Genomic DNA, 25639 nt, shown 5'->3' on the forward strand with positions numbered 1-25639 from the left:
AATTGCTCCAAGCGTGGTGCCCCCAGGGTGTCCCCAGTGTGGTGCCACAGGCAGTGTGTAGCTCAGTGTCATCAGGGTGCCCCTGGTGGGGTGCTACAGGGATGTGTCCACTGCAGTGCCGTGGCGTGTCCTGAGCACAGTGCCACCAGGATGCCTTTAACCAGCGTCACCAGGATGCTCCTAGCACAGTGCCACTGAGGTGTCCTTAAGCAGCGTCACCAGCGTGCCCACTGCGCAGTGTCACTGAGGTGTCCTTAACGAGTGCCATTAGAGTGTCCTTAGCCAGTGCCACCAAGGTGTCCTTAACCAATGCCACCAGGGTGTCTTTAGCCAGTGCCACTGAGCTCTCCCTAATGAGTGCCACCAGGGTGCCTACCACCCAGTGCCACTGAGGTGTCCTTAACCAGTGTCACCAGGGTGTCTTTAGTCAGTGCCACCGAGCTGTCCTTAATGAGTGCCACCAGGGTGCCCGCCACGGAGGTGTCCTTAACCAGGGCCACCAGGGTGTCCTTAGCCAGTGCCACCAGGGTGCCCCGAGCAGGACACGTCCCCATCGCGGTGCACGCGGTGCCGATGGCAGCGCCACCGGCGCGTCCCCAGCGCGGAGCCGCCGCGCGGTCGGCGGCCCGAGCCCCCCGCGGGGCCCCGCAGCCCGGGCGCGGGGCGGCGGCGCGGCCGGCGGCCCCCCCGGCCCGTGTCGAGCCTGTCCCTAAAAGGTGCTGGCGGGCGGCGGGGGAGGCGCGGGGGCGGCCCCGGCGGAGCGGCCCCTCCCCGGCTCTTAGGCGGCGCGGCGGGCCGGGGGGCGCAGAGCCGGTGCCCCCGCCGCTCCCGCCGCTCCTGCCGCTGCCGCCGCTCCGCGCCCCGCGCCCGCCGCCGCCATGGAGGCCATCAAGAAGAAGATGCAGATGCTGAAGCTGGACAAGGAGAACGCCATCGACCGCGCTGAGCAGGCGGAGGCCGACAAGAAGCAGGCGGAGGACCGCTGCAAGCAGGTGGGCCCCGTCACCCTCCCCGCAGTGCGGCCAGGGCACCGTGCCTTGAGAGTGACTACCCCCGGGGACATCGCCATGTGGGGTGCGCAGCACTGGGAAATCACCCCAGTGGGCGCCCAGCCCTGGGGACCTCACCTTGATGGGTGCCCAGCCCTGGGGAGCATGTCACCCTCATGGGCGCCCAGCCCTGGGGACCTCACCTCTCCCTGTGTCCAGCCCTGGGGACCTTACTGCTCCTGGTGTCCAACCCTGAGGACCTCAGCCCACTGAATGTCCCACCTGGAAGGCACTGCCCTAAGGGTGCCCACCCCCGGTTCTCTCACCCAAGAGGGTTGCCAGCCCTGGGGACCCTAAAGTGTCCAAACCTGGGGACCTCACAACATGAGGTGTGTAGCTGTGGGAACCCCATCCCACTCAGTGCCCAGCCCTGGGGACCTGCACCCCCATCGTACTGACCCACCACTCACCTTGGTCAGCCTGAGACGCAGGCCATGCCTCAGGGGGACACCTCAGCACCCCACCTGCCACCTCCTCGTCCCTTTCTCATGGAGACAACGTGCTGCCATCCCACGTGCATAGACAGGGAGATCTCAGTGGCCTCTGGAGCTGTGTCCCAAAGGTGGGACCTAAACAGTCTCCAGCACAGGGAGGAGGCCGCCACCTCCTTTCCCCCTTCAGGCTCAGGGATACTGAACCCTGGTGCTCTCCAAGGACCTGCAGCCCAAAGCTGACAGAGTGAGCATGTCCTTGTGCTCCCTTCCCACGCCCCCTGTCAGGGCCACGTCGGGATGAAGGTGGCCATCTCCCCAAGCCCCATGGGCACTGCCAGCGCGCTGGAGCCCTCCGGCCCTGCATGCCCTCACCCTGATCTCTGTGCTCCCTTCCCTTCCCCAGCTGGAGGAGGAACAGCAGGGCCTGCAGAAGAAGCTGAAGGGCACGGAGGATGAGGTGGAGAAGTATTCTGAGTCCGTCAAGGAGGCGCAGGAGAAGCTGGAGCAGGCGGAGAAGAAAGCTACAGACGTACGTAGGCTCTTCAGCAACCCCTCCCGACGCGCGCCAGACTGGGGGTGGGCAAAGGAAGAGGGGAGCCTTATATGGAAAGCATCTGTGGGGAAGACTGGCGGGATCCCATTCCTCGGACACTGACCCTGAGCCGGGCTGAGCAGCGGCGCATGCAGGGCCGGGAGCATCCCGGGGCCGGGCGTGTGCAGGGGCAGCCGCTGGCTTTTCCGGAGCGCGGTGGGTAGAGCGGAGCTGCCGCCTGCCTGGCTCAGCCCTGCGCCCCGGTGGGGACAAGGACCCAGCTGCGTCACTGTCCCCCGGCACACAGCTCTGGTGCCGCCGTAGGAACACACTTGGTGGGCTATGTAGGAAAGCTAAGAGGAGCAGAGAGGAGAAGCACCTCTTGCCCATGGCCAGCCACTGCAGTGACAGCGCGCTGACCGCAGGGAAGGATGCAGGGCGCTCCTGGTGGGTCCGGTGGGCAGCCTGGCACCCTGTGAAGGACACGTCCGGGACCGGTTTTATTTAGTGTTGTGGCTGGTGTTTCTCCTGAGAAACGGATCCCGCCGGGGAGATGTGAGGAAGGTGTTGAACTTGGCTGGTGGCAGCCGAGGGTGAAGGGCAGAACAGCTGTGTGCGCCCTCGCGGGCCGGGCAGGCTGTAACGACCGTGCTGCCACACTGGGTATTTGACACCCTATAAATAAATCCTCCTTTTGATAGCCAGTCCTTCTCTGATGAAAACCAACCCTGGAAACTGGAGGAGAAGCTAAAGGGGAGCCGTCTGGCATGTGGCCAGCAGGGGCCTGGCCAGGCTTTTTAGGATTGAGAACAAAAAATTCAATCCCGGATGGTTTAGGGAGCTAAATGGGGGAGATGCGTCAAATCTCTGAGGCAGCTGCCAAGGGCAGGGGAGAGCAGACAAGGACGAGCAGCGGGAGGGCCTGGGCCCACCAGCCCCTCTGGGGCTTCAAAAGGTGCAGAGAAGGAGCCGGGGGCAGGGTGCCCCTGGGGTTAGGAGGTGCCCATGGCCAGTGGGGCTCTCCTTGGGCGCAGGGTTGAACCGATGCCTCCGTGTGAGCTCCGCTCCGGCTCCCTGTGCCCTTATCCGGGGGACAGGGACACCCCTGAGGCGCACAGCCCTGCACCAACGCCTGAGTCCTGCCAGGCTGAGGCTCGAGGGGGACGTTTGCAGAGGTTTGTCCTGGGAAAGCTGCGTCTTGGCTTGTTGGCCTGCCCAAATTTAATGTGATACCCAAACCTGCTGGCTTGGCACAGTGGGGACAGCGCGGCTGCGGTGTCTACACAGGGTCAGACTGGTCTAGGCGAGCGCAGCATGGGGTGCCCTGGCGCAGGGTGGCAGGGGCATGCGCCCCACTGCAGCATTGGCTGTGGGGACAAGGGGCGCAGAGCGGAGCCAGCAGGTAGTGACGGGCTGTGTGGCACCGTCCTGGGTTGCCCAGTGCTGAGCAGGGAGCGATCGCAAAGCAGAGCCCCGCGGGAGGTGTTGACGCCTGACGGGATGCCCCATGTCTTGGACACCGGAGCCACCAAGGCAGCTGAATGTGCTGACAGTGCTAAGTGTCGGGGCTTGTGTTACCTCCTCCTCCAGCATGGGGACACAGCAAGGAACAGGGCTGTTATCAGCCTTACTAAGGCCAGGAGTGAGTGCAGGTGCGCTTCAGCCTTGGGCAGCCTGTGTTTGCGAACATGGAGCGCCTCCAGCCCTGGACCGGGTCAGAGCATATCACTTATGGGATACTTCCCACTCTTGGGAAAAGCGTCAACAAATGCCTTAAAAGTGTAAATCTCCCCGTGCTGCTCTCGGAAGGAGCTGGCAGTGGCCTGTGCCTGGCACCGCTGAGCTCATGGGTGGCACCGATGCTGCGCTGGCGCCGATGCCACCCCGGTGCTGGCGGTGCTGACGTGGCTGCACGGTGGGTGCCGGTTTGCAGCACAGAGATGAGGGTGCAGCTTCGGGGAACAGCAGCCCGCTCCTGTTTGGAGGCAGGATGCAGGGGGAGATCCCGCAGAGCCACCATGTCCTTGTGCCTCAGAGCGGGGGACAATCTGTGGCAACTCTTGCAGGGGCTCTGGCACAGGCTGCAGTTGGTGTGGGGCAGGCTCACCGCAGACACAGCGGCACAGCTGCTGAGGTCTCTGCCCAGCAGCCCGGCACCAATGCCCTGCATGGGACTGCTATGCCCGTGGGGTGCAGTGAGCGCCCGAGGAAATGCAAACTCCAAGCTCCGGCATTCCCAGGCCGTAATCCCGAAGGCTTCACCCGAGTTCCCACCCCGGCGCTCTCCCAGGCTGCGACTTTGCTCTTATTTGGTGATTCCCCGAGCTGGTGGGAGGGAACGGGGCTCTGCTGGGAAGTGACTGCATCCCGGGGTGGGGCCAGCGCCAGAGGCACTGGAGGCACCCGGCGGCCGCCAGGCCATGGGCACCCAGGGCGCCCAGCCCCAGTCCCATGGCCCCTCCGGTGTCCGGGTGCTGTGCAGGCCCACGGGCTGCTGTGCTGGGGCAATAGGAGAGTGCAGTGGGCACCAAAGCATCCGCAGAGTTCCCAGGCTGGGAATGGTGGTGCCCAGCAGAGCCAGCCCTTGGCCACTGCTTCCCTGCTTGATCCGAGCGTGTGGCAGCTGCTGGCGCAGCCCGGGAATGCGTGTTCCCGGAGGCAGGTGTGAAGTGTGGCCCCCGGGTGCCCAGGAGCTGTCAGAGCTCCTTAGCAGGGGATTGAGTGACGCCAGCGCCGGCTCCTCCCGACGGATCAGCTCTCAGCTCTGGCCAGGCACATGCTCTGGCCGGGATGGAGGGCTAGGAGCTGGACAGAGCCCCCAGGTGCTGCAGGGGGCACCCTCAGGGGGCGAGGGGCTGCCCAGCATGGCCACTGGGAGCAGAGTCGGGCCTCCGGCCCCTTGGGGCTGCCTCTGCCCCACGGCACTCGCTCAGTCACCCCATGGTTCCTGCAGGCAACAGGCCGGGCGTCCCCCAGCCCTGTCCAGTGCTGGAACAGCCCTGAGGACTCATGGCTCTTGCAGCAGCCGTGGCCCCTCAGGCTCCCCAGGCTCCTCTCTCCCAGGAGAAGTCCCACTCGGGCTCCTTCCGTGTGGATGGGACCGGGCACCCCGATGTGGGGCACGGTGGGTCTTGCCGGGGTCCCCTTGTGCCCTGTGCGGTGTGTCCTGTGAACCCTGTCTGGCGGGTGGGGGGAGCTTGCACCTTGCCCAGAGGGGCACCCCGAGGGGCTCCATGCACCCTGTGCCAGGGCACTGCGCACCCTGCTCAGGATGGGCACCGTCAGGCACCCTGCCAGGGGACACAATTCACCCTGCTGGGGGCCGCTATACCACATGTGAGGGATCCCCGCCTGCCCTGCGCAGGGCAGCGTGGCAGGCCCAGGTCCGGTCGGTCGGTGGCAGCAGCAGCAGCGGGAGGAGGAGGAGGAGGAGGAGGAGGAGCAGGAAGGGATGGAGGCAGGGCGGGCGGCGGGAGCGGCCGCTGCCTGAGCGCTTCCTGCCCGAGCCAGCGCGGATCCCACAAAGGGCTCCGCAGCGCGGCCTCCCCTGCGCTCCCCCGCCGCCACCACGGGGCCATGGCCGGCATCAGCTCCATCGACGCTGTGAAGAAGAAGATCCAGAGCCTGCAGCAGGTGGCCGAAGAGGCCGAGGAGCGCGCCGCGCACCTGCAGCGTGAGGCCGATGCCGAGCGGCAGGCCCGCGAGCGGGTAAGGCCCGGCCGGGGCTGGGGCGGGGGTCCCAGGCTGGCCACCTCTGGGAGCGCCCGGGGGCTGTGAAGGCTCCCCGTGAGGAGTCAGACCCAGCTGTGGGACCCCGCGGGCATCGCTGCCGTGGTGCAAGGCTTGGCGCGGATGTCATCCCGCTATCCCGCTATCGGCGCAGACAGCCACCGCCGCTCCCTTCCGGGGCTGCCCCGCCGCAGCTGGCCCCAGGGCGCATGGCATCCCTGGGCGCGCTCCAGAGCGCTCCCCTGGGCGTCACGGCAGCGCTTGGCTGCCCCGGGCTGCCCCGGGCTGCTGGGCATCCCTCCCCACCGCGGGCAACGGTGCCGGCAAGGGGCATCTCCTCCTGCCAGGGCAGGGCAGAGCCGGGGCCTCCCCAGCCGCGTTTCCGGTGCTGCTGGGGACGCGGCGGCCGCGGCAAGAGGCGGGCGATGGCCCCTCTTCGGATTGATGCTGCTGCCCTGCAGGGCCAGCTGGCCCTGCCTGCAAGGGGAGCCTGTCCCGGGGCTGCTGCTGCTCTGGCAACTGGTCCTGGCACTGGGAGCTGGGCTGTTGGGATGAGACCAGTCTGAAAGTTGAGGGTGCCTTTTGCCACGTGCTCCGGCAGCTTGCAGGAGACCTGGCTGTTGCGGGGTGTCCAGGCAGCATCCTGGCCATGTTGCGGTCTCGCGGGTGCAAGGGTGGGCGCTGCACGGGCTGCTGTGTCGGGTGCTCCCGCTGGGTCCCCCGGTGCCTCTCCCCAGGGAGGAGGGAGGCCAGGCCGGAAGACAAGAGCCCAGGCCCGGGACGGAGGCCAGCCCGCCGCCCTGCTCCCTTGGGAGCAGACAGATCCTGGGAAAGGATGGCTATGCCCCAGCAGCCAGCGGCACGCGCTGCTAAGAATCCTGTGCCTGGGCCCTTGCCTGGCTTCCCGTGGGCTCCGTGACGCAGGTGTCCAGCCAAGAGCTTCCAGTGCTGCAAAACCTCCCTCTGCTGCCCCGAAGCCCGGCCAGGGGCCGAGCTTTCCACACAGGGGCAGCGGGGCGGCATTTCCCGGCTCCAACTTGTTCCCTGGCTCTGTGGGTATTTTTTTCTTTCCGTTTTGTTTTTTTTTCCGATGCCTTCCCCGCTCCTTTGACATCCTCCCGATATCGAGGGCAGCAGAGCTGGGTGCGGTGCCCGGGCTCTTGTCACCGGGGCTGCGTGCAGAGGAAACGGCCCCTTCCTGCAGGCGCAGATCGCGTTCCCCGGCCGCCCGGCGCTGCCAGAGAGCTCATGTTCCTCAGCGTCCAGCCGGGCAGGGCTCTGCCCCGCTTTGGGGCCACTTCCCAAGGGAAAAATAGCAATAATTAATAATAATAATCTGCTCACTGTAAGGCAGCAGGGCAGCGCCTCAGCGGGCTCCGGCCCAAGCTCCCCACTCGGTGGCACCCATGGGGACCACTCTGTTGGGGAGCAACAGAGAGGATGTGCCGGGTGGGGTGGCTGTCCTGGCTACTTGCCGGCCTCACCGTGGGTCTGGCTACCCGTCTGCCTCCCGCCCGGACTGCCGCGGGCCCGCCGGGAACCTGAGCTGCTGCACGCTGCATTCGTGCGCTGGCCGCATCCCAGGCAGCGCTTGGGGCGGCTGCCGGTTTCCTGAGAGCGGGAAGGGACCACGTGCCAGATCCCGGGGCCAGGCGCTCGTGCGGCTGTGTGCGGGAGCAGGGGCAGCCCGGCTGGCATCCCCGTAGGCGGCACAGGGCAAGCACAGTAGTGAAAGCAGCTCCCTGCTTCTTGGGTGCCTGCGCTGCTGCCCCTTGGCCCCTCTGCATGCAGGATGTTGCAGCTGCAGCCGGATGGGGACAGCAGAGCCGGCAGGCTCGGGAGCTGTAGCTGGCCAGGCCAGTCCCGGCCTGTGGAAAACCAGGATAATTATCCTCTGGGTTGGCACGGGTCTCCTTGTGTCCCGGGGTGCAGGGCCGCTCCCTGCGGTGTCGCCGCGTCACCGTCCATCCCCCGCTCCGGGCTTTTCACGCTGCCAGGAGCTGCCGGGAGCTGCCGAGGCAGCAGTTTGTGACCACGGCGGGAGCAGGAAGCCTTCCCGAATGGGAGAGTGCGGGGGCAGGCATGGAGGGGCTGGTGTGGGGCCAGGCCCAGGCTCATGGGTGCCGGCTCGCTGGCCCATGGAGCCTGGGAACGCACGGGGCCCCGGTGCCGTGGGCCCCAATTGGCCGCCCGCCAGCCTGTGCGGGCCACGGGCTCCGTCGCTGCCACTGCCGCGCTGTAAGTCACGGGGCCTCAGCTGCCGGGAGGCTCCGTGGGGCTGCACGGGGCTTGGGCTGTCCCTTGGCGTGGGCCGGGGAGGGTGTCCCACCGGGAGCCTCTGGACTTGCTCTGCTGCCGCCTCCATAAACAGGAAATCCACAAGTGGCTTCGATGGCCTTTTCAGGAGCGAATCTGTGCAGGGCATTCCTGCTTCTTTACTCACTGCTCTGCAAACCCCAAATACCATCCCCATGACAGCACGGCCGCTCCGGCCGGCCGACCAGGGAAGGCGCCTCTTCCCTCTGTCGGGTGCCCCGGGGAGTGATGGAGGGTCTGGGAGCATCGAGCGGGGCTGCCGATGGCTGGGACATGCAGCAAGCAGGGACTTGTGCTTGGGCTGCGTGTTCAGGATGGAGCAGTACGCAAGGAGGTGCTAGAGACGAAAGACAAGATGGAGAAAAATCCTGTTATCCTTGGAAAAGCGCCTTGAACACAGCACTATCAGCTGGGTATCCTTGGACAAACTGCTGGGTCCAGACGGGTGCAGGGCAAGCACTGGTGTGATCATGGGTCAGGAGCTCTTGCAGCATAGAGTAAAGGAGCCTGCGTGACAGCAAAAAACAGAAGTAATTGAAGAAAAATGTTTTCTATGTATATATGTATGTGCAACCTGTAATTAGCCTCTGGAACTCGTTAGAGCACGAGGAGAGCTCAGAGGGGTTGGAAATCAGGGCAGGGTGGGTGGCTGGGTGGGAGTGTCTTCCCAGGGCTCTCCCGGTGCTGCTGGGCACCAAATGACCCGGACAGCAGCTGTGATGGGGTGTCTTGGTGCGCGCGGTAGCTGCTGTTGTGGCTGCCATGGGTCGGTGCCGTGCAGCTTGGACAGTGCCAGTGTCTTGCAGCCGTTCCCTGCTGTGGCAAGGGGTGATGGCAGTGCTTCTTCTCCGCCAGGCCGAGGCCGAAGTGGCTTCTCTGAACCGCCGCATCCAGCTGGTGGAGGAGGAGCTGGACCGAGCCCAGGAGCGCCTGGCCACCGCCCTGCAGAAGCTGGAGGAAGCCGAGAAGGCGGCTGATGAGAGCGAGAGGTGCGATGTGGGGAGGGAGCGATGAGTAGGGGGCCCTGGATGGTGGACAGACCCTGTCACCCTTGGCTTCACAGTGGTGGTTTGGGGGCTTCGGGGATTTGGGTCCAACAGGGCACTGCCCATCCCCTGCCCACGAGCGCTGCCAGGAGCCTGGCAGCCCTGGGCTGAAAGGGCTGAGCTTCAGGTTCCCACACACGGCAGAAGAGGCTGCAGAGAGGTTTTCTTACATGACCCTGAGGAGATTGTGTCAGCCCTCCTGCAGACCTCAAAGGGAGAGAGTGAGGTCAGAGCACAGCAAAGTCCCCAGATAAGTGTGTTCTTTGAAATTTCCAGAGCACTCTTGAATTCTGCAAAATGGTCTGGTGGTCATATGAATATCAGGCAGTAGCTAAAGCCAGAGGATGCTCAGAATATGTTTTCTGTCCCACAGCAGACCCCTGTGCTCAGGAGAGCTCCTGGCACCCAGGAGTTGAGGTTGGCTGTCAGTAGCAGCGGCAGGGAAACAGCCTTGTTCAGAAACTTGCTTATGGAGGCCATTTCCCCATACTCCGGTGGCGATGGTGTAGCTCCGCGCGGCAGTCACACCTCCCAAGGAAAGGCTGTGCAGATGGAGGGCACTTAGATTTTATGGGACTAGCAGCCACTGCCCAGGAGCTTCCAGTGCCAGAAATGTCATTGTGTTCCTGGTGTGACATGTTTCCTCAATGATAGCAGGCACTGAGTCAGTGGAGGAAAGAATTCTGTGTCGGTTGATCTGGGAAGTGCAGGATGGCCCTGATGCCCATCCACAATGTCCCTCTGGCACTGAGATCACCACAGGCTGCGTTGCTTTCTGGTTCTGAGCTTCATCCCTGAAAGAAATGGCTTTGCCACGGGAAGTTTCCTAGAGTTTCCTCAAGGCTGCTGGGCTGCCAGGCTGCTTCTGCAGAGATTGTGCCCAGCCCCACGCTACAGCTCCTCGCTCTGGTAGGTGGCCCCAGGGCGGCCTCGGGGCAGATTTGCAGTCTGGTTTCTTTAATTGTGTGCAGGAGCACTCCAGCACGACTCTGATGTACAGGATGTCCAACAAGTACCGGTGTCCCTGGGCCATGCCCCTCATCTCCAGAGCCAGAGAAGGGCTCCCCATCACAGGAGCCAGGTCACGGCCTACCGGACACAGCGGTAACATCTTCTATCTTGGGCTTTCCTCAGAGGCATGAAGGTCATCGAAAACAGGGCCATGAAAGACGAGGAGAAGATGGAGCTCCAGGAAATGCAGCTGAAGGAGGCAAAGCACATAGCCGAGGAGGCCGACCGCAAATATGAGGAGGTGAGTGACACCTCCCTCACACGTCCTCTACCCCGTGCGCTGCCACCACTCACAGGCCCTGGCATCCCCATGACCACCCCCTCACCGGGGTGCTGCCTGCCTCCCAGCAGGACCAACCTTTTGCTGCTGCCCACAGGTCGCCCGCAAGCTGGTTGTCCTTGAGGGAGAGCTGGAGCGCTCGGAGGAGCGGGCAGAGGTTGCAGAGAGGTGAGTTGCAGCGCGCGCGGCGCGTCGCTCCCGACGCCGGCAGCCTTTGCCCGAGCCGCAGGCGTGAGCCATGCGCGTGCAGGGATGTCCCTTCCCCGGCAGCGCTGCTGGCAAGGTTCGGCCAGGGGAGGCCCCCAGGGCGATCACAGGCGTCGGCAGGGGAGTGGGCCTGCCCGGAGCATGTTTGACCCTGTTCTCTGCTTGCCCCGCCCCGGGGTGCCCCATCTTCCCACCCCCAGCCGAGTGAGACAGTTGGAAGAAGAGCTGCGGACCATGGACCAGACCCTCAAATCCCTCATGGCCGCAGAGGAAGAGGTACTGCAGCAGGGAAGCGGGGAGCCGCGCGGCAGCCCCTCTCTCTCCATCTCTGTCTCTCGAACCATCCAAGCTGCCTCTCTCCTCTCCACACCGCTGCCTTGGCCACAGCCTCACCTTTCCTCCCCCTCGCCCTGCGGGCAGCACATGTCGGAGCTGTGGCCCCGTGGACAGGACAGGCTGGGCACGCTGGTGCAAGGCATGGCGGGAGAAGGGATGCTCCCCATGCTGTCCCCGCTTCCAAGGAGCTGTGAGGAACGGATGCGTCCCAGCAGCCGCCGCTCGCTGCCACGGTGCCTCTGCTCCTCTTCCACCTGCGTTTGCTGTTTTCTTCTCCTCTCTCAACTTGTTCTCTCTCTTTCTTTCCTCCTTCCCCGCACCTGCTCTGTTGGCTCCTCTCTGTCCTTCGCCTGCCCCTCTCCCCACTCCCTCACCTGATGGCCCCTGCTTGGGATGTAGTAAATGTGGTGACCTAGAGGAAGAGCTGAAAATTGTCACCAACAACTTGAAGTCCCTGGAGGCCCAAGCTGACAAGGTAGGAGCTGGCTGAGCTGGGGCTGGGAGAGGGGCCAGCTGTGTGGGGGGCCTGGTGGAGGGCCGGGGTGACTTGCAACCGCAGCCATGCCGCATGGCTCACAGGTGCCCTCTCTCTCTGCAGTATTCCACCAAGGAGGACAAGTACGAGGAGGAAATCAAGCTTCTAGGGGAAAAACTGAAGGAGGTAAGGAGAGATGCTGGCAGGCAGGATGCCCTGTGCTTGACTCTGGGATGCTCCAATAGGGTCTCTCTGCCCTCGGAATGTCTCTCTGTACCCTCTTGGGGGCCAACACTTATATCCCTGGGGAAGATCCCCAGGCACAGCCCCACTGGGACACATTTTCCCATCCCACTATCCCCCAGCCCTGTGCCATGCTCTGCTCCTGCGGCACCACTCACCTCAGCTCCTACAGTGCCAGCTCAGCCTTTGGTAAAAAAAAAAAAAGACACAAGATTAATTTATCAATGGTTGATTTATATTGAAAGAAGACTTGGAGGTTACCACAAAGACTGGGAAGAAGGGCTCTGGGCCAGGCAGAGCATTAGCGCAGCCTGACCTTCGACTGAGAGGTTCCTTCTTGTTTTCCCTCACTGTCGCTGCACTGCATAAATCCCTCTTGCAGCCCTCCGAGGAAGCGTCCCTGGTGTGCTGCTTGAGGTACATTTGCTGGCTGCAGCTCATGCCCTGCACACTTGTACTTCAAGCCACACTGGGTTAGCAGTGATCCGTGCAGCCTTGGTTGCACACGAGTGGTGAAGCGTGTGGTCTCTGATGGGTTCTTCTCTTCCAATACATTGAGATGAACAGGATGTCCCATAAGAAGGTGCTTTGCCCAGGTGCCTCTGCCAAGGAGGGCACTAAAGATGCTGCCCTTCCTGGGCGCAGTGTAATGACAAGGCAGCATCGTGGCCTGACTATTGTGGGCTGCACAGGAGCCTTTCATGGGGGCATTGCCAACACACCTCCAATAACGCAAAACAGAGTCAAAATAAATATTGAACCCCGCTATGGAGGCAAATCCATGTGCTCACCAGCTCCACCAATGAACACAGGTGTGAGCTCATGGAATGAGATGCAGGAGGGGCAGGTTTGGGGTCCAGGGCAGTCCATGCTGCTTGAAGACACCTCCGTTGTGTCCTGTGGATCTGCAACTCACCCTGTCTCCCCTGTGCTCCTGCAGGCAGAGACCCGAGCAGAGTTTGCTGAGCGGTCTGTGGCGAAGCTGGAGAAAACCATCGATGATTTAGAAGGTAAAATTCCTTTGCCTGCCCCACCTCCCTGTCTTGTGGGGAGCACAGGCAGCCGGGGAAGGCTGGGGATGCCCAGCAATGGCCTGGCCAGTGCTGGCATGTGCCCCTGGCTGGGGCAGGACAGGGCATGGCTGGGGCGGCTGCAATGGGTGGCCCAGGGCATTGGGCAGTCATGGGTTCCAGGATGGGGATGCCATGGGGATGAAGAGCTGCTGGGGACCACGGCCCCTGCCCCGCCGGCCCCAGGATGCTGCGGGTCGGCAGGAGGGTCGTGTCCCCTCCCCTCGCGCCCTCACCGTGCTCGGCGCCACACTTGCCCGCTCCCGCCTCACCGCCGCTCTCTCTCCCCCGCACTACTCCACCGCCCCCCACCCGCCCCCCACCTGCAGACGAGGTGTATGCGCAGAAGATGAAGTACAAAGCCATCAGCGAGGAGCTGGACAATGCGCTTAACGACATCACCTCCCTCTGAGCCCCCGCCGGCCGCCAGCACCGCGCCACCCCCTGCCCACCACCCCCGTCCCTGCTCGCCCGCCCTGCCTGCCCCCCGCCTCCTCCTGCCCCACGCGCCTCCTCTGCTCCTGCTCCTGCTCTGCACCGCTCCTTTGGGACCCCTTGGGGCGGTCCCGCACTGTCCCTCTCTGGCAGGAGATGAAGGACTAGCTACTAAGGGGTCTGTGTGGGGATAGGGAGCGGTCACAGGCCGCCTGGGCGCCCACATGCCTGGGCGGCGCAGGTTTGGGCAGGGCTGGCTTTCCTGAGGTGCCAACGCTGCCCGTGGCACACAGGGAGATGAGGGGTGTCGGCAGCTGCGGAGGACTCCCCATGGCTGCACCCATGTCCCGGCGCTGCCCAGCTGTGGGGAGGGAATGGGCCCGGCCTGGGCTGGAGAACCCCTTTGCTCCAGCACCGTCCTCCTTGGGGAGCCGGTGGGGGGTCTGGCCCCGAGGGACAGAGGGGGCATCAGGCCATGCGGGCAGCCCTTCCCCAGGCAGGCAGGCAGCCCCCACTCCCGCTTCCCTCTGCCTCCCATCTGTCCTTTGCATATCGCTGTTCAGTTTGCATTTCATGACTTTTTTTTCTTTTCTGTCCTGTCCCTCTGGGTTACTGAGTAGGTCTCAATAAAGCATTTTCTCTCCTTGGTTTCTCCTTTGGTTTCTTCATGCTGCTCTGGTTTCCCACTCTCACCCCTCATTTCCTGCCTGTGTCTCGCGGGTGCCGGCAGCCGGGCACAGGATGTGGCTGATGGCAGCCCGCGGCCGCCCCAGTGCTGGGGCTGCCTCAGCTGGAGCCCCTCATGGCTCCCACGCCATGAGGCCTAGCGCGACAGGGCCCTTTGTGCCCTTGGCCCTGCCACCTCCCCCGGCTCTCGGCCACAACTCATCTTCTGCCTCCTTCCAAGCCCTGGCATCTCTCTCACATCACCCTTCCCTGTCAAAAGGGCGATTCCTGGTCATAAAGGGGGCTTCAGTGACTCCCCTGCCTCCCTCCTTGGCATTGTACCCTGACCCACCACCTCTTCCCCAACCAGACGGACCTATGGTCCCATCCCTGCCCTGGGGCCTGCTGTCTCCCTGCCGGCCCCAGCTCAGCCCCACTCCCACTGGGTCACGGCCGCTGCAGGGTCTCCACCAAGGTCTCACCGGGGGGAACTGTCTCTTTTTGCTAACTCTCCTTTCTCTCTCTCTTTCCCTCTGCTGCGCTGACGTCTTCATTTTCTCTAGAGCGCTCAAGGCAGGAGGCTGAGAAAAACCGTGTTCTCACTAACGAACTGCGGGTCATCCTTACTGAACTTAACAACTGAGCTGCGCAAAGCTCCCCGGCCCCAGCCCACGCCTGCTCCCACCACGTGGCTCGCGGGGCTGCCGCGCTCTCCGCTCCCTGGCCCCCAGCCCCACAGGGTCGCTCCCAGGCCCTGGCTGCTCCCCTGGCCTGTTCCGGCCAGGCTGCCTCAGGGCTGCGAGTCCTGCCCGCTCCCCGCTGCAGCCCAGTGGTGCATGGAGCAGGGATAGCCCGGCCTCGACCACCCACCCAGGGATGACCGCCCTGCTCAGGGGGGCTGGAGAGCCCCTCTGTAGCTGATTGGTTTTCCCAGGGAGAGGAGGGAGGGTTTTCACGATGTCCTGGGACACCCATGCCATGGTGGCTTCCTCCTGGCGTCAGCTTGGCCCCACTCGGGAGAGACATGCATTGCTTGTGCATTGCTGCCTTCCCCTGCTGCTCCCAGGGGCATGGGGACCTCTAAGGCAGCTAGTGTCTTCCTCATTGCTCTGGTCATCTCAAACGGTCCCCTCGGAACAGGAATTCCCTGCTGGGAGGGCTGAGGTAGAGCTGGGGCCCAGGCAGTGCCCCACTGGCTAGGTCCTGGGAAGGGGACAGGGCAGTGGGGGGCAGAGCCCGGCTGGGAACGCTGGGAGATAGGGCTGGAGCAGCAGTGCAGGACCTGGCCAGGAGAGCCCTGCATCCCATCCCCATCTCTCAAAAGAGGAGGATGCAGCTGGGAAGTGAGAGCCAGGGGAGGCTCTGTCCGGTGGAGCTTGTTCCTGCAGCCTCATCAGTTCTGCTCTTTCTCTGTGCTGTCCCTCTGCCCATCCTCATGGGCTGCTGTCTCACTCCTGTTCTCTTGGAGCATCGCTGGCCTTTGGAACAGACGCTGGTTCTCCTCTTTCGCTGGCCAGGGGCTCACGCACACACCCATAGCCAGCCAGCAGGAACCTGGGGTAGGATGTTCTGTGGAAATCGGGAGCCACAAGGCTGTGTCGCCTGGCCAGCCGGTGAGCATGCCCAGGCCATGGGATGTGATGGGAGGAGGGGAGAAGCAGAAGAGCAGGGTTTGGAGAGCAGGAACCAGTTGTCCTCAGAGACTGGCACAGGTGGCCTGGCCACCCTGGCAGGTCCTGGAGCGACTGCGCTCATCCCTTCCGGCACCGAGGCTGCTTGCGCAGGCTCGGCTCCGAGGGAGGCCCTGCTCCTTTGGACGCTGTTTCCACACTGACATGTCCATTTGTGTGTGTGTGTGTCTGTGCTTGGTGCTGCGTGCGTGGCTCTGTGTCCGCGTGCGTGTGGCTGCCTGTGTGTGGCCATGTCCTTGTGTTCACAGAGAATCTGGCCAGTGCCAAAGAGGAAAACGTTGGCATCCACCAGGTCCTGGACCAGACCTTGTTGGAACTGAACAACCTCTGAGCTGCCTTGGGGAGCCCCCATCCCTCTTCCCTACCCCACACGTGCACCCCACTGGCACACTCTGGACGTCATCAGCTGAACTGCGTCTTGGCCAAATCCACACATCCATTGAGAAGGGAAACCCTGCAGTCTTACACTGTAGCTTGAGGGGATCTTGTCTGTGCACAGCCGGAATGGCTCTGTCCTGTCTTCATGTCCAAATATTAAAGCAGTTTGACAAGACGGATGAGAGTGCTGTGTCCTCTTGGGTGCATATGGACACTAGAAGATGTGGAGGGGGTCCCCCTGCCTTGTTCACGCCCACAGCTCTGGCCTTGCTATGCGACGGGAGGCAGTGTAAGGTTGTCCTCTTTGGCCACAGAGGGCTGGGAGTGATAACGCACAGTTTGGGCTGCTTCCCCCCTTCTCCAGCTCTTCCTTGGCATGTGAGTGATGCACAGCCCCACAGGAAGAAACTCAAAAGCCCAAACTGACCGCCCCCAACCAGGTGTGCGTGGATAGCAACATGTCACTAGCATGTCCCCTACCATAACCAGCACGTTACCTGTGTGGCACTGGGGAGGCCTTGCAAGCATTCCCCTCCATTCCATGGAGTGTGTTAATGCGATTCATGCTAAAAACAGCCTCAGCACATACCCAAATCTGTGTCCACACACGTGCACACACTATTGCTTATCAGTGTCTCCTCCAGGCCAGCCGCTTACTCTGTGTACGAGCTGTACTTCCTATTAGCAGGCACCAAACACCTCCTCAGGGACAGCGGTCTAATCTAAACCAGCAGATACTACTACAATAGGCACTCAATTCCTGAGGCGCTCAGGAAATTCCCTCCTGGTTTGTTCCTTTTTCCTTTGGACAAAGCGAAGAAGAGTGGGATGTGCCTCCTCCCTTGCTGACACCAAAAAGGGAGAGGGCTCCCTTGGAGAGACCCGAGAGTCATGATCCAGTTCTGGCCCTGGTTGGGGTCTCTCCGCGGCTCGCACCGAGCCCTGCAGTCCCACGCCAACGGGCGGATATCCCTCCAATAGCAGAGCCTCCCGCTGCCAGGAAACACAAGCCACTCTGACCCCTTAACGAGCCAGGCTGTCACCCGATGAGCAGCCAACAGGGATCAATCCTGTTATCTGCTCTGCTCTGCTTGCTGCCCCACACGTAGCTCAGGAAAGGAGGGTGAGTTCGCACCTCCTTCCTGCCAGGTGCTGCCGGCCTCCGGCGCTCCGCCAGGCCCAGCGCTGCGGCTCGTGGCTCTGAGGACCTTATCGCTGCCTCTCCTCATGCCGGGGGCTCGGGCGCGCTGCCTCATCTCTGTTCTCCTCCCCAGGGTGGATGATCTGCCCACACCGCAGCCTCCCGCCCCGGGCCACCCTGAAAGGGAAGTAGTGGTGCTCAGGGCACTGGCGACAACATGGAGAGGGGTGTCCTCTGCCAGGAAAGCCAGGGCCCCCCCAGTGCACAAGCCGTGCTAGAGGGACACGGGGCCAGGGGCGACGGGGTACCCTACGGGCATCTCGCAGTCCCCCACAGCACCCAGTGACTTGGTGCCAAGCCCTGAATCTGCCTGGCTAAAGCGCCTCGTTTGGCTGCAAGGGGACAAGGGCACCAAAGCGCTCAGGGCACCCGGGGCAGCAAGCAGTGCCCGCACTGCAGACAACCGATCGCCAGTGCCTATCAGGGTGTGTCCGATGCTGCTGCAGGGCCTTGGGGCACCCGTCACGCCGCGGCCAAGACCCTTCCGTGAGGCCCCGTGTCCCCACTGGCCACTCCAGCCTCCTGGTTCACATATATCCCCCCAACTAAGGCGCTCCGTTCTGCTGCAGCATCCCAGCTCCACATGGGCAGATGCAGCCAGAGCGAAGGCCCGGCCGGCTCCGTCCCACCCGCTCGACCTTTGGATATGTTTGCGCGAGCTCTGGCGCCTCCCGTGCCTGCACCGGGGCCTCCTGCGCCCCGCTCCCTTCCCCCTGGCGCGGGGGGCCTTTTCCGTGCCCCGTGGCTCCGCTCCGTCCCCAACCTGCCCCTGCAGCCCCGCCGCGGCCCCCACCCCTGGGCTTCTTGCCCCAGACCCGGACTGCACGGAGCGCGTCCCAGCCCGCCACGGCGGAGCCGCCTTCCCGCGACGGACGGGGCCGGCGACGGGAACGCGGCCTCGGCCCCGCCCCTGCCCGCCGTGACCCCGCCCTCCCCGCCGTGACCCCGCCCCGCTCGGCGTGACCCCGCCCTCCCCTGTGACCCCGCCCCACTCGTCGTGGCCCCGCCCTCCCCCCCTCTGGCCCCGCCCTCCCAGCTGTGACCCCGCCCCGCTCGTCGTGGCCCCACCCCTCCCCGCAGTGGCTCCGCCCCTCCGCGCCGTGGTCCTTCCGCCGGCGGCGGCGCGGTGACGTCACGGCGGCCCGGAAGCGCGGCGGGCGCGGCGCGGGCCGGGCGGAGCGGTTCGGTGCCGTCCGGTGCGTTCCGGTGCCGTCCGGTCCGTTCCGGGGGGCTCCGGCGCGCTGCGGCCCGCGGCGGCGGCGGCGCCATGACGCTCGCCGTGTTCTTCGGGTGCACCTTCATCGCCTTTGGTCCCGCGTTCGGCCTCTTCCTCTTCACCATCGCCCGCGACCCGCTGCGCATCATCATCCTCATCGCCGGGTCAGTCCCGCCCCGCACGGGGCCGCGCCGCCCGCCCCGCCGGTACCGCCACCGGCATGAGCCCGGCACGGGCACCAGCACCAGTCGTGGTACCAGCCCGGGCACGGCAGTGTCACTGGTACCAGTACTGTTGGTACCAGTACGAGTTGTGGTACCAGCATGGGCACAACGGTGACAGTAATACCAGTACTGGACATTGGTACCAGCTGTGGTACCAGCTTTGGCACGGCAATGTCACTGGTACCGGTACTGGACATTGGTACCAGTCGTGGTACTGACATGGGCATGGCAGTGGTACCAGTACAGGCGCTGGTCCCAGTCCAGTCTGTTGTGCACTGGCGGTGGTCTGGTACTGTGCTGCGGGTACCAGCACTGGTACCAGTGCTGGCAGCACCAGTGCAGCCCTGGAGCCGGTACCAGTGTGTGCAGGACACTGGTCATGTCAGCAGGAGGGGAGCAGGCCCCGCGCTGGTCCCGCAGCCGGTGCTGGTGTTGGGGCGGCGCCGGCGCCAGTCCTGGCACAGCAGGGCACTGGTACCAGTGCAGGAGTGGGGCACGGCCAGCGTTGGGGCAGGACGTTGGCACTGACCAGTGCAGCCCTGGTTCCAGTGTGGGTGTGTGACTCGGGACCACCGGTACCGCTCTCCACATGCACTGAGGAGCGCTGGTACCACAGCACCGGCACCAGCAGTCACAGAGGGCACAGCCCGGTGCCAGCACCGGTGTAGCAGGTTGCAACAGCGGTGCAGCTGTGGCCATGGCACCAGTTCTGTGTGGGGACAGTGGTGGCGGTGGCAATGTCACCAGTGGCACTGGGGAGGCAGGGTCCCTTCCTTGGCCCCTGAGGATCTGGCTGTGCCCCCAGCAGCTCTGGAGGGAGGGGACGAGGTGCCGGCCTCTGCGAGCCTCGTGCGTGGCTGAGCGCGGTGATGTCGGGAGCTCATGGCACCGTGCTCGGCCGCAGGGCCATCCCAGCAAGGGGGGATGGGAACGGGGCTCTGGGCAGGGTCACGGCAGAGAAGGGCGGCTCTGGGCTGAGCTACTCGTGCAGGCCCTGCCGCCCCAGGGGCCTGTGCCCGAAGCGCTGCCCTTGGGAGTTTCTCGGGCACCGCTTTGGTGTAGAACGTGTCTTCTGGGAGCGGACAGGGAATAAGTTTTCCGCTCAACTTAGACCCGCAGCAGGACATGTTTGTAGGAGCCTTTTGGTGCGGGATAGTGGCTGTCGTGGACACTCCTTGGCTGGTGCAAAGCCAGGGCTCTCCACGAATGGGCACCCGCTGATGTCTGCCCAGCTCCAGGCGCTGTCTGCGCTGCTTGGGCACAGAAGGAGGCTCTTCTGCCCGAGGCAGGAATTGTCTCCATGGAGCAGAGAGCAAACGCTCGGTGTTTAGCAGCATTTCTGTCTCTCTTGCAGGGCTTTTTTCTGGCTCGTCTCACTGCTGCTCTCCTCCCTCATCTGGTTTATTGCTGTTAAAGCCAGTGACCCCAACGATGAACCGTTGCAGAAGGGGCTCTTGATATTTGGGGTGATGTTTTCTGTGCTGCTGCAGGAGGCCTTCCGCTTTCTCTACTACAAACTCCTCAGGTAAGGGATGTGGTGTGGGTCTGGCATGAGGAGGAGGCTCTCCTGTCACCCAGCTGATCCTGTCTCACTGTGGCAGGGCCGGAGGATGTTGGTGCTTCCTGAGTGCTGGCGTGTCCTTTGGAGCCCCGTGACTGTACCCAGAGAGGCAGCTTGAGTTAACCCTGAGCCTCAGCAAGCCCCGGGCTGGGCCCAGGATCTGGGAATGGAGTGATATTGCCCTTGCCTTTTCCCTCTGCATCCTGAGCTCTGCTCAGGATCTCAGTCAGCATTTCTTAGGAGACTAAGATTCTTACAGCTAAAACTTGTGTCTTAATTGAGGTCAGGAGGCTGTGACTCCAGGCTGTTACAGGATGGGTTATAGGATTTTTATCCTGCCTTCCCAGCAGGCTGTTCTGACTAGATCCAAGAGCATTCCCATTGTTTGGATGATGCCTGTGGGATGCCAGACGAAAAAACTTCTACTTTGCTGTGTGAATGAAGGACGTGTTTACAAGTCTGGTTCTTTTCTTAGCATAGTCTTTCCCTTTGCTTCACCAGGAAGAGCCTGCAGGAGGTTTCAGGGCTGTGCCCTGCTCGGGGTGCCTGTCTTGGCTGGTGCAGTGTCACGTTGTTTGTGAGCCAGCGTCACACCCCACGTTACGTCTGAGCAAAACGGCTCAGCCCTAGGGAGGTGGCAGTGGGTTGTGTAACTGCTGTGTCTGTGTGTGACCCACAGCAGCGCCTGCTGCTCTCTGTGCTCCTCAGCCTTGGGTGTCCCATTTAGGATGCTTTGATGACTGCCCCGTGGAGGAGTGGTGGTAACATAGGCAGAGTGGTTTGTCCCCGCGAACCTGAGAGATATTAACCTTGGGAGTTTGGGGGGGATTCGAACAGTTCCTCACCTTCGGGGCAGGGCTTCTTGGCCAGGATGAACCTGTGGCCAGGAGTCAGGGCAGCACTGCTGGAGGGCAGTGTCTGCAGTGCCCTGTGTCCCTGCAGTGGGGAGAGGGGCCTTAGGCCGGGTTTTCCATGGGATTTCTACCACATCAGGCCCAGAGAGATCAGCTGTTCTGCTAGGAATCACTTTGCCCTTTCCTAAAGTAGCAAAGGTGCTTTGCAGGTGTCAAGGCCAGCAGGACCTGACCCAGCAATCTGCACTTGGGTGTTAGCCTGAAGCCTTGTCCAGAGCTTCCTAATCCTGCCCTGTATTTCTGTGTCGGGACTCAGGTCCCTGCTGAGGGACAAGGCTGTCCCCTTTGGGGCCAGCTCCCGACCCAGGGCAGCCCTGCCAGCTGCCGGGAAGTTCGTTCCCATCAGGAGCAATCACTGCCTCAGGCATGGCACCCGGGCCAGCCCAGGGCAAAGTCTAGGCACAGTCTCAGGAAGGCTGTGGCTCCCTGGGATCTGCGTGGAGCCTTGCAGGCCACGCTGGTGCTTCAGGACGGGAGATGCTGCCCGAGAAGTGTGGATGCGCAGAGGGAGTCGCTGGGATCCCAGCACTCCTGTCTTGCCAGGCAGCGTGGCGCAAGGAATAAGCAAGCAGGAAGGGCCGGGAGCAAGAGCAGGGCAGAGAAAGGCTGGCAGCCTGGAGACGAGGGGCTTGGGAAAGGTCCCAGCTCCGGTAGGGGTGTCTCAGGAGCAGCGCCGGTTGTTGAGCCCGTGGCAGGTATGCGAGTCACGCTCCTCGCCGCAGCAAGCACTTCTGGAGCTGGGAAGGCAGAGGGTAGCAGAGCTCCATGGATCCCTCTCTGGAATATAAAGTCGTGTGCTGCATTCTGCAGAAGTCCAGCCCCTTTTAGGGCTGCTTTCTTCTTAAGGCTGAAGAAGCTTTCGGATGTTTCGTCCTACCTCACAGAGTGGATGGAATTCACCAGGCCAGGCACCCGAGTCCAAGAGCAATTTCTATAGCTCTTTGAGCTCTTCTCCACACACTCCTTATTTTTCCTGTACTTCCAGAAATACAGATGCAAGGAGCGTATTTGTGGGTACGTCCACAGCGGCACACCAGTTGCAGCATCACACAGAGAAGCTGCCCATTTTGCTTTCCTCTACGCTTGGTCTATAGGGTTGGCTTGCATGCAACTCCCTGTGTGGAACATATTTGTATTTGCCTTCGCTAATGTATATTTTTTGTGCGCGTGGTTTGTCAGGCAATGAGGGAAGTCCTTCGAATCCTCTTTGTGGTGTTTTGCCACTTCAGCAAGGGGAACAAACAGGGACACACAGGAGTGCTGCTCCTGATCCGCTTGGTCACCCTCCCTGCCGAGATTTGTCAGCATTGTCGTAAATGTTTATTGTCACGTTCTAGTGATATGCAGAGTGCCACTGAGTCAGTCAGTCGCTGGGTCACTGAGTGCGATGACAGGTGTCTGTCAGGGCCCCAGCAATGTCACAGCTGCACCCTTCCTTTTGCAAGATTGCAAAGAGGGTGGCTCAAAGATAAAATCCTGGCTCGCTGCCCAGCTGCTCCGTGGCGCCCCAGCTGGCAGGGCCCCAACGTGCTCTCCCTCTGCAGGAAGGCAATCGAGGGGCTCGTGGCCCTCAGTGAGGATGGCTGCTCCCCGATTTCCATTCAGCAGATGGCATACGGTGAGTGGTGGGCTCGGCGCGGAGCCAGAGATGGCCCCGATGGGTGAACCTGGGCGGTAGGGCAGTGCTGAGCCTCCTGCTGGGAGGAAAGGGAGGGTTCTCGTGCCGAAAGAGGCCGGGGTTGGGGAATCCCTGGGTGGCCCTGGGAGGCTGTGGGCGCCCTGGGCTCTGGGCCTGACAATGTCTCTGTCCTGGCAGTGGCTGGCGTGGGCTTCGGGCTCATGAGCGGTGCCTTCTCCATGATCAATCTCCTGGCAGACGCACTGGGGCCCGGCACTGTGGGGATCTATGGAGACTCGCAGCTCTACTTCTTGACCTCGGGTGAGTGATAGGCCTGGCCCTTGTCCTGCACGTGCATCACCTCCACTGCACCCATCATGGAGATTACACCCCATGGTCTTAGCGCCTTATCTTCTGCGCTTTGTTCTGCACTTTGCTACCCCTCCCCTTACTCTTCCTAGCCCTACCTGCAACATCATCCTGTGCCAAACCCTTCTGTGTGTCCTGCTACCCTCCCTGCTCCTCCTCCTGTCCCTCCTCATGTTCCCAGCAGTGCCTCTGCTCCTCTCCCTGGCCTGGCTCCCCTCCACCTAGCCCAAGCCCTCAGGTCAGGGCAGGTGACTCTCCCCTGACTCCCCTCTGTGCCTGTCCCTGCAGCCTTTATGACCATGGTGCTGATTTTCCTTCACACCTTCTGGGGGATCCTGTTTTTCCACGGCTGTGAGAACCGGCGCTGGTGGGAGATCGCGGCCGTTGTTGTGATGCACCTTGCGGTTTCAGCATCGGTGAGTAGCAGGGAGCGAGCAGAGGCCTGTGCCAGGGGCCCGTCATCAGGGGTGGCTTTGGTGTGTGGTGGTCCCCATGCCCAGGGAGGAACAGCCTTTGACACCAGCAAAGGTTTGGGAAACCAGCTCTGTGTGGGACTAGCCCTCGACAAAGGCAAATGCCTGGAGTTGATTTCTTCTGTCTTGGTGCTCCACCAGCTCGGCAAGGCCATGGACTGTGATGCTGCCACGTGTGCCCATCCCACCCAGCCCCTCAGTGAAGCTGCTGCGCAAGGGGGAAGAGGGAGGAACAGGACACAATGGTGGCTGTGCCCACCTGTCAGGGCTTGGGAGATGCCTCTCCCATTCACTCACCCCTTCCCTCTCCTGCCTGTCTCTCCAGTCATTCTGCAACCCCGTGTATGTGGGCAGCCTGGTGCCCTCCTACGTGCTGATGGCCGTTGCTGCCACCTGGGCCTACCTGCTGTCAGGGGGATCTGCACAGAACATGCGTCGCTTCCTGCTCTGTAAGTCCTGTTCCATAGTGGGGCTTGGTAGCTGGCTGGGCTGGTCCCTTCTGGGCTACTTGGGAGGAGCTGAGCCAGGATGTTGCCTCAGAGGCCGAAGCAAAGATGCCTTCACTACCCCAGACACATTGGGAAACTGGCTTGGCATCTTACACGGGTTGTCTCCCACCATGGGAAACAGTTGGGGTAAGAAGTTTACCCAAGACTGTTCCATCTCTTTGTCCCCACAGGTTTGCCGAGCGGAGCCAGTCCCCAGGCAAGATCCTGAGGCCCTGCAGGACATTCCTGTCCCCAGCCGCCCCCTGCCCTCCCCTCAGTTCCATTGGCGAGAGCGGCCGTCACCTTCTCTGCAATACATTTTCTCCTGGAAGTGGAGAGAGCGGCCAGGCCCTGCGGGGTGGGTGCCAGGGCCACCTTGCTTCTCTGCCCCTTGGGGAGCCCCCGCAGGACAGCTCTGCTCGGGGCACCCGGCCTTTCTGGCCCAGCCACGCAGGCCCTGCAGGCTGAGTACGCCTGCCTGCGAAGGACACTTCCTGGGACTGCTCGAAGAAACCCACTGCTCCTTCCCCCGCTGTCGCCCCTGCCAGAGGGGGACGTTGCTCCTCCAGCCACACGCTGTGGTGCCCACCTGTCCCACCTGTGCACAGGGAAGAGGTGGCCCCAGCGCTGGGTGGTGATAGCTGCAGTGACTGGGCAGGGGAGGCTGCGAGGGTGGCGTGGGGTGCAGGGCGCCAGCAGCAGCCGGCGTGGGGGACTGGAGGGAGCTGAAGCGATGCAGGGTGGGAGGAGGGTTGGGGCAGACGGTGCCTGGCAGACACAGAGCCGGCTGGAGTGCGGCTGAGGGCTCAGGAGGACAAGTCACCCCACAGGGGTGCCTGCACAGCTGGGGGTGGGGGGTGGCTCAGGGACCATTCCAGTGGATCATTGCCCTCTCCCAGGGCTGCGGGGGGATTTTTCAGAGCAGCATCAGTGCTGAGGAGGTGCTACAGGACTGGGAGGCAGAAACTGCCATGGGGCTCAGAGCTGGGACTGCAGCTTTCTCCGCAGTGGGCTTTTATACCAATAAAGAGATGTAGCGGAGGTGCCTGGCAGCGGTGTTTTCCATGGGCAGGGGCAGCAGCTCCCTGGCTGTGCCAGGCAGGTCTATGAGGTGGAGGGCGGGTAGAGCTGGGGAGCAGCAAGTTTGCATTGCTCTTGGCACCCTCCAGGGTTGGGTGTGGGCTGAGCTGGAGGCTCTGGGATTTCTCAGAAAGGAGAGAGGTCCTAGGCTTCGTGGAGAGCTCTCCGGAGCCTCCAGCACACAGAGAGGGGAGCAGGGTGGGGGCCACAGGGCTGGTACTGGCCTGCAAGGGAGCACAGGGACTGCCATCCTGCATTTCTTCAGCCTTACCAACCCCTCACTGTATTTTTCCATCACTTTATACAAATAAAAGGAGGAAGAAGGCCCAGAGGGATGAAGGGCAGGGCCAGGCCCTGCTAGGAGCCCAGTGCTGCTTGCTCTGGACCTTTGCCTGGGACAGGGAGGCTGCAGCTTTCTCTGCAGGTTTGAAAAAGAGCCCTGGGCTCCCTGTGCCATGGGGCCAGCTCGACTAGCACCTTTTCCTATCCCCCAGCCTGGAATAGCAGAGGCAGAGCTGGCCCTACATTTTTTTTTCTTTCTTTTTTTTAAACACATTTTTATCTTTTTATAACAAAAATATGTGCTGAGGCCAGGTG

General features: G+C 62.7%; 2 protein-coding genes across 13 annotated transcripts; both read left to right on the forward strand.

Annotated features, from left to right (window-relative positions):
* Positions 1-824: 824 nt before the first annotated feature.
* On the forward strand, positions 825-16073 carry LOC104564770 (tropomyosin beta chain). 12 transcript variants are annotated; one of them, XM_088520269.1, is made up of 9 exons: positions 825-992; positions 1887-2012; positions 8916-9049; positions 10241-10358; positions 10495-10565; positions 10805-10880; positions 11539-11601; positions 12599-12668; positions 15769-16073. In XM_088520269.1, the coding sequence occupies exons 1-9, from the start codon at positions 879-881 to the stop codon at positions 15849-15851; spliced, it is 855 nt and encodes a 284-aa protein (XP_088376395.1). In that variant the 5' UTR covers positions 825-878; the 3' UTR covers positions 15852-16073. The 12 variants fall into 12 exon arrangements, with proteins under 12 accessions (XP_088376395.1, XP_088376402.1, XP_088376397.1 ...); XM_088520276.1 differs by lacking the exon at positions 10805-10880 and adding an exon at positions 11340-11415; XM_088520271.1 differs by lacking the exon at positions 15769-16073 and adding an exon at positions 14393-14484.
* Positions 16074-18289: 2216 nt separating this feature from the next.
* LOC104564771 (gamma-secretase subunit Aph-1b-like) lies at positions 18290-24302 on the forward strand. The gene is made up of 7 exons (XM_010211404.2): positions 18290-18479; positions 19894-20064; positions 22559-22632; positions 22831-22953; positions 23290-23417; positions 23800-23923; positions 24154-24302. The coding sequence occupies exons 1-7, from the start codon at positions 18367-18369 to the stop codon at positions 24189-24191; spliced, it is 771 nt and encodes a 256-aa protein (XP_010209706.2). The 5' UTR covers positions 18290-18366; the 3' UTR covers positions 24192-24302.
* The last annotated feature ends 1337 nt before the right edge of the window (positions 24303-25639 follow it).

Source organism: Tinamus guttatus, unplaced genomic scaffold (assembly GCF_059628265.1).
Source record: "Tinamus guttatus ecotype Peru unplaced genomic scaffold, ASM5962826v1 Tinamus_guttatus_pri_ptg000084l, whole genome shotgun sequence".
NCBI classification, from domain to species: Eukaryota; Metazoa; Chordata; class Aves; order Tinamiformes; family Tinamidae; genus Tinamus; species Tinamus guttatus.